Consider the following 7,768-nt stretch of genomic DNA (forward strand, 5'->3'; position numbering starts at 1 on the left):
GGCCTCCCAAAGTGCTGGGATTACAGGCGTGAGCCACTGCGCCCGGCCTGTTTGTTTGTTTTGTTTGTTTTCGAGAAAGAGTCTCACTTTTGTTGCCCAGGCTGGAGTGCAATGGCGTGATCTCGGCTCGCTGCAACCTCCGCCTCCCGGGTTCAAGCGATTCTCCTGCCTCAGCCTCCTGAGTAGTTGGGTACCTGCTACCACGTCCAGCTAATTTTTTTGTAATTTTAGTAAAGACAGGGTTTCGCCATGTTGGCCAGGCTGGTCTCGAACTCCTGACCTCAGGTGATCCACCCTCCTCAGCCTCCAAAGTGTTGGGATTACAGGCATGAGCCAGCATGCCCAGCTGCGACTGTTCTTAATAGCACCCCGGCTGCAAAATAACTAGATGGATGCCTTACTGGGTACTCAAAACTGACTGGGTTTTACTCACAGGAGCCCAGGGCAATGGGCCCAGCCTGCAACTGCTCAGCTAAGACCCTCAGGTTTTGCAGCAGACTCCTAACGTCCCCAGCAAGTTAAGCTGCCTGGGGGTTGAGCCCTAAGTGACGTCACCCATTGTGACCTATCCAGGCTGCTGCTCTGTCTCCAGAGACATTTGTCTTCAGTCTCATTTGGGGACTGCAAACACACCATGCTGGGGCTGCCTCTATGGAACCCTGGACTTGGGGCCAGAGAGGCTCCAAGAGCTGCCATTTAGTAGCCATATGACCACATTTTCCTCGGGCTTAAAATGAGCTGGTTAGACTCAGTCAAGCAAACTCTCAGAGGCTCGATTTCTTTCTTTTTTTCCCTTTTTCTGTATTTTTTTTTTATCATGCTGCAGAATCAGCCTCAATTTCTTCACTGATAAAAAGTGAGGATTCAGGCTGGGAGTGGTGGCTCACGCCTGTAATCCCAGCACCATGGGAGGCCAAGGCAAGTGGATCACCTGAGGTCAGGAGTTCGAGACCAGCCTGGCCAACATGGCGAAACCCCGTCTCTATCGAAAATACAAAAAATTAGCCGGGTGTGGTGGCAGGTGCCTGTAATCCCAGCTACTAGGGAGGTTGAGGTAGGAGAACTGCTTAAACCCGGGAAGTGGAGGTTGCAGTGAGCTGAGATCACGCCACCGCACTCCAGCCTGGGCAACGAGAGCGAAACTCCATCTCAAAAACAAAACAAAACAAACAAAAACGTGGGAATTCAACATCTGCCTCAGAAATCAGAAGAACTGCGAAGGAAATGAAGACTCGGTGCTTAGTAAACTGCAAGGTGCTGACCAGCTGCCAGGGGTCATTCATTCTCAGTGGCCTAAGGCCTCCTAAAATGAAGGCTGTACCTCTGAGAGCTTCAGCTTCCTCTAAGATTCAAGAGAACATTCTTCTTACCAGAGCTGGGTGGTGTCTTTGGGGCGGGCGGGGTTTTTGCTGGAATCCTAGTGGCATTGGCTTGGCCCTTCTGGCCTGGAGGGGCCGCTCCCCGGGGTGTGGCGATCTTCATTTTCCCATCAGCCCCCTGTAAATGAAACATGGTCGAGGGTTTTTTCACCATTGGGAAAAGCTGCTGCCACCAAGAGTCAACACCAGCCCCACTCCGCACCTTGACTCAAAACGCGGTTAAGACTGGGGTGACCCTTTGCCTTCTAGATGCCACAAGTGTCTGCTACAATCATGAGGGCTTTCTGGGCACACAAATCCACATCCCCACCCAAACTCCAAGTTCCCTGAGGACATTTCCTCTCAGAGGAACTGTGTGCATTAGTTATCAGCATGAGTTGTGCCAAGGCCAGCAGAGCTTACAGCAATGATCAAGTCACTCTCCACTCCATGTCAATCAATCGGCAGGATATTAGTGCACTATGCGTAGGCAGACATCCATTTTCTGACTCTAATTATGGATTTATTTGGCTGATGGTGGTTGGTTCCACCAGAGGCCCTTGGAGAAAGTGTTGAACCTGGCCAAGGATGCTAAAGAGAGCTACGTTGTGTTCTTTCATTCTCTCCCAAACAACCCTAAGGCGTCAGGAACTCCTTGGGTGTGCTCAGAGCAGGTGAGCACCCGAGGAGGGGAGCATCAGCATCACTGACAACGCTGGCAGAGTCGGGCATGGCACAGTCTAGGGACTAGGGCAGTCCCTGGGTTCGACTACCCAGCAGATGATCCTTAGACATAACACAAACTCAAAAAAGAAACTGACATTAACTAAGGACCACAAGCTAGTCCAGCGGGGAGTGAGCTCACAGGGCAGTGTTGCTGTGGCCTGATGCTCTCCTACCCAGATCAGGGCAATCTGGAAGCATTTCTGCTTACCAAAATCAGGAATGGGCAAAGGAACCCAATGAGAGTAGCCACTTTGGGTTTGTTGTTAAAAAAAATTTTGCAACAGGGTCTTGCTCTGTCACCCAAGCTGGAGCCCAGTGGCACAATCTTGGCTCACTGCAACCTCTGCTTCTGGAGTTCGAGCAATTCTTGTGCCTCAGCCTCCCGAGTAGCTGCAATTACAGGTGCATACCACCACGCCCGGCTAATTTTTGTATTTATAGTAGAGACAGGGTTTCACTATGTTGGCCAGGCTGGTCTCGAACTCCTGACCTCAGGTGATCCACCCTCCTCGGCCTCCCAAAGAGCTGGGATTACAGGTGTGAGCCACTGCGCCCAGCCTTAGAGTAGCAGTTTGGAAACCAAGGTCCCACCAGGTGTCTGAGGGGCTGCTGCTAGGAGAGCCTGTGGGGTGCTGAGAGGTACGGCCCCCAGCTCTCTTTTCCTCTTTGCCCAGAATTCTAACTATTTACACGGTGCTTCTGTGTCAGAGCTCATTTGAAGAAAGGTCTTTGAGGCTAAAAAAACAAAAAACAAAAAAACCCCCACATTTGCAAACCACAGCAGAGCAGCCTGGTTCTTTTTAAAGGTGGTTTCCTTACCTTGAGTTTCATCTCCTTTGCTCCAGAACTGCCAGTTCGGGGAGTGACAGAAGAGACGTATTTAGGAGAGGAAGGTGGCTCTGGGCACACGGCAGGGCTGGAGGGTTGGATCAGAGGGTCTGAGCTACCAGGAGTGGGGTGTTTGGGGCTAAGGCAAGGCCTATTTTTCAAGGTTTTAGCAGAGGAACGTGTGGATGTCTTAAACATAAACATAAATAAAATCAAAATAAAAGTCAGCACATGGAGGAGGAAAACAAACTGAAAAAAGGACAGTAACTAAAAATAAATAAGGCAGGTAATGGTTGAAAGCAGTGATCTCCAGGCTGTTTGAATCAGGTACCGTTAACATCCCATCTGATCAGTAAGAACAGGAAAGTGACCATCCTCCCCAGTCATACTTCTTATATGACCAACTTACTCAACTCACATCTGACAAAGCTTTTAGAAGAGGACATGACAAAGGAATGGAAGTTCTAGTATGTTCTTTCTCCAGCCTGTTAGATGTTACTGTGCCCCTGAATTTGGAGACCACTGGTTTAAAGGTGCTTCACATGAGTAAGTTGATGGAGATCATCAAGGTACATGAATCTTAGGATGTTACTCAAGAAAATGTCCCCAAGTGTGTCATGGGTCTGAAGGGCCTTACTTTCTACTCAATTCCAGGCAAGGTGCTTTTTTGCCTGCCCATTAACCCATGGCCTCTTCCACCACACTGACAGACTCAATCAGAAGTGTGCCCGCCCCAAGTTGGAAAGATTCTATCTTAGGTTACGCCCACCCCCACCACACATGTGCTTTCTGATTAAAGTCTCAAATCAAACGAATATTAACACTATTTGGTGACTCCTAATCTGGCCAATGTTAACTCTTTTTTCGTCACTGTTTGTTTTAGAGACAGGGTCTCCCTCTGTTGCCCTGGCTGGAGTGCAGTGGTGCCATCACGGCTCACTGCAGCCTCCACCTTTTGGGCTCAAGTGATCCTCCCACCTCTGCCTGGCCAATTAAATTTTTGTTTTAGAGATGGGGTCTTGCTATGTTGCCCAGGCTGGTCTAGAACTCTTGGGCTTGGGAGGTCCTCCCACCTTAGCCTCCCAAAGTGCTGGGATTACAGGCATGAGCCACTGTGCCAAGCCTTCAATGTTTTCTCTTTTTCTTTTTTTCAGTTTGCCAGTGTAAACAACACTGCTAACTTTTGAACCCATTCCACATGAGGAAGCAGCCAGAGGTGGGTGTCTGCACACCTGTCCCTGTGGAGGCGGCAGGGGGTGGGGGGACCTGGAACCAGGATGCAGGATAGATGGTGACTGACACCCACAGTTCATCCTACCCCTGGGGGATTTTGATGGGTGGGCATGGCCCCAGAGGAGAAGGGGATGTTTGGAGGGGAAGAGGTAGCGCTCTCAGAAAACAAAGTGGGGAGGCTAAGCCTCGAAGTGTTTCCGAGAGCGAGTCAGCTCAGAGAAGGGTCCTGACCCAGACTTCATTGGGCTTCTTGGGGATGTTATCTTATTGCTTTCCAATTCCCCATGGAAGCGGCGGAGACCCTCTGTGTGGCCAGGCTTGGTAAGGAGAACCCAGGAGATGAAGCAGCAATGGGAGAGGAGGGACACAGGCTGGGGCCCTAGGGCTGATGACAAGAAAGCAAAGCTGGGGTGGGGGTATTGATGACCCCTCCTTCCTTGCTGCACACAGCCCCTCTCCACCAGCAGCACTCCCCACCTGGCCGAGGTCCACGGTAATAGATCTTTCCCCTTCCTAGAATCTAGGCAAGTCCAGGGCAGGGATGTCATACCCATGTGTGCTGCATGAATGAATGAATGAATGCATGCATGCTTGAGGCTGGTATTCCCTGACCCCTGACCCCGGCACTAAATGTGCACCATGATTGACAAGCAGCTGTCACTATCACTTCAGGGACCCAAAGGGCAGCTCTCCAAATTCCCGCAGGCCCTTCCGCTGCCTCACTAGGTGAGGCTGGGGAGCCCTGACTCTGCAGGCACTTCCGGGAGCAGCCCCCAACACACCAACACACCACTGAACGCTCAGAGCTATGTGGCAACTGGAGATGCCCTCTGGGCTCCAGTACTGATTAAATTTCAGGTGTTTCAGACAGAATTTATGCTGGAAATTTTAGATACCTTTAAGGAAAATAGGTCTTATCTAGAGCCATGGTGCGACTTTCCAGGAAAAACGCCACTGTGCAATTACGGGAGCATTTTCCCAGACACCAAGTCATTGAGGGAGTAAACGATGGGTGAAGTGAAATACTGAGAAGGATGGGCAAAGATCGGGGTGCAGTTTATGCAGTGAGCAGATGGCTTCATTTACTGTCCTGGGGTTGGTTTTCTTTTTTTTTTTTTTTTTTTGAAACGGAGTCTCGCTCTGTCGCCCAGGCTGGAGTGCAGTGGCGCGATCTCGGCTCACTACAAGCTCCGCCTCCCGGGTTCACGCCATTCTCCTGCCTCAGCCTCCCGAGTAGCTGGGACTACAGGCGCCCGCCATCTCGCCCGGCTAGTTTTTTGTATTTTTAGTAGAGACGGGGTTTCACCGTGTAGACCAGGATGGTCTCGATCTCCTGACCTCGTGATCCACCCGTCTTGGCCTCCCAAAGTGCTGGGATTACAGGCTTGAGCCACCGCGCCCGGCCCTGGGGTTGGTTTTCAAACACACCTTCATTTACTGTCAGGGTCTCACTGAAACTACACTAAGAAAGCTGGAATTAGGAGCATGACTTCATGAACCTGCCAACTTCTCTTCCCTGGGGTAAGTATCAAAACTAATAAATGCTGGACTTTTTAAAAGCCTGCCCCCAAATACAAAGCACTTTAAATGACAGCCGTACTTTAGTGACAAATGCTCCCCACATTATATATGAGAATGAATCAGACATAAAGCACAGCTTCTCTGCAAACTGGACCAGCTGCAGAGTTCCATGGCATCGTCAGCTTACCTTGGCTTTTTTGTCATCGCTTCCAGTCCCGTCTTTGCTTTTACTGACCATGCGAGCTGATAAAATATAAAATAAGAATGCTTGTCACACTCCATTTTCACTGTTCACAGAAAGAGCCAGCTGTGGTGAAGTTGGATTTCTCTGGGATAGGTCCATGTTTTGTTTAGTTGGGTCTGGTGGAAACCAGTTGGCTGTCTTTTCCCTTGAATGTGCTAGGTCTCACATTGTTAGTATCAACACAGCACACTGGGGTCATTGATTAGAGCAACCTGGCAAGAGGGGGCAGCAGGCTGGCTGAGGGTGGGACCATGCAGAAGGGACACAGCAGAAACTGTCACAGGGACGTGATGACACAGAGGCTACCTAAGGAAGGTGCAGTCTCCCTAACCCACAGGCTCCTGCCCTGTTTCTGCCAGGGTCAGCCTCACCCCACTGGGACCATCCCCACTCCATGGATAGGTGTTTTAAAAGCCTCAGGGCCATGGATATTGGTAGCTCAGTGAGGACCCAGCCTCCTGCAAGATCCAAGGACGGGGGTGGGTGAGTTGTCTCCACGCTGCAGCCAGGCTTGGCCCTGGTTCCCTGCGAGGTGCCTGCTCACCCTCTGGCCCTTGGAAACCGCCTGGAGTCACCCAGCTCCCTTACCCATGCGGCTAGATTGCCAACAGCCCTGATTCCCACCTTCCTGGCCATCTTATGCTGACCACCCATCTCCATTCCTGGTCACCTGCCTCCAGAATAGGAAAGCCTGGCAGGGTTGTCTTTGTCCCCTAGTTGCTGGTTGTACCCCCAAAGCTTACCCCTCACTAATGGGGGCTTTGGCCACCAGCCCCAGCTGCTCTCAGATGAGCCAAGCCCGGCCCAGCCCTGAGCCAGGCCTAGTGGGTTTCTTGCCACTTGCTGGTCTTCGAAGGGCACGAATCCTCACCGCTTCCCCCAGTTAGCTACAAACCAGTTACCATCATACACTCCCACAGACAACATCAGCCTTCATCACACTCCCTGGTGAAACCAACCCACTGACCTGTCTGCCAGCATCAGTGCTAACTCACCCTTCTCCTTCTCTTGACAGCCACTGCTGAAAACTGATGATAGATTTTCTTCTTTGGTTTCAATATCATATTCCCTCTACCCCACGGACAATCGGGTCACTTGGAGCTTCTCGTTGGCTATTGTCACCTGGATTTCTAGAGGGACCAGCAATGAGTATGCCCAGAGGTTTTCCAACTACACTGTATGGCAGAATCACCTGCTAAAAGACTCCCAGGCTTACCCCACAACTGGGTTTGTAAGCCGAAAGTGGCACCTGGTAACCTGCACTTTAATAAGAGCCCCAGGCGGATCTGACTCACGTGTTCTTTCCTTTGTCCACATCAACCAGCACCATCCATGGCACAAAAAAATCACCTGCTAAATCAACATTTCCCAGACTGCAGAAGCACTGAACAAGTCCTCCTCCAGGAAATGTTAGCAGGCAGAATCGAGTAAGTTTGGGAAACCCACTTGTGACCTTCTCAGAGGGTCACAATGACCGTTAGTACGTTAAAGGTTCTGACAAGTCTAGCAGCAGAAAAGCCTGTTTAACTTAGTTTAGTCTGTTTTTTTTTTCCCGCAGTCACTGGGCCATGGAACTCTTTTTTAACCCAGACACACCTCCAGTAGGCCAGTAGTCAAGAAAACATCATTTCAGGAAATATTGTAGTAACCTGTCAGGTCAGTTGTTATAGGATATAGGATATATTTTTTCTCTCTTAACTTTATTTTATTTTACTTCATTTTATTTTTTGAGACAGAGTCTCGCTCTGTCGCCCAGGCTTGGGGTACAGTGGTGTGATCTTGGCTCACTGTAACTTCTGCCTCCTGGGTTCAAGCACTTCTGCTTTAGCCTCCCCAGTAGCTGGGACTACAGGTGCCC

At 50.3% G+C, this 7,768-nt stretch overlaps 1 protein-coding gene across 1 annotated transcript in view; it reads right to left on the reverse strand.

Annotated features, from left to right (window-relative positions):
• Positions 1 to 7,768, reverse strand: part of MAPT (microtubule-associated protein tau) — a 46,055-nt gene that overhangs the window by 31,060 nt on the left and 7,227 nt on the right. Inside the window, exons 4-6 of the mRNA XM_011953918.1 lie at positions 5,854 to 5,909; positions 2,904 to 3,101; positions 1,371 to 1,497 (exon numbers count right to left, since the gene is read on the reverse strand). Coding sequence (XP_011809308.1) covers positions 1,371 to 1,497; positions 2,904 to 3,101; positions 5,854 to 5,909 — 381 coding nt within the window. The remainder of the gene's footprint in view (positions 1 to 1,370; positions 1,498 to 2,903; positions 3,102 to 5,853; positions 5,910 to 7,768) is intronic.

Source organism: Colobus angolensis, unplaced genomic scaffold, assembly GCF_000951035.1.
Source record: "Colobus angolensis palliatus isolate OR3802 unplaced genomic scaffold, Cang.pa_1.0 Scaffold377, whole genome shotgun sequence".
NCBI lineage: Eukaryota > Metazoa > Chordata > Mammalia > Primates > Cercopithecidae > Colobus > Colobus angolensis.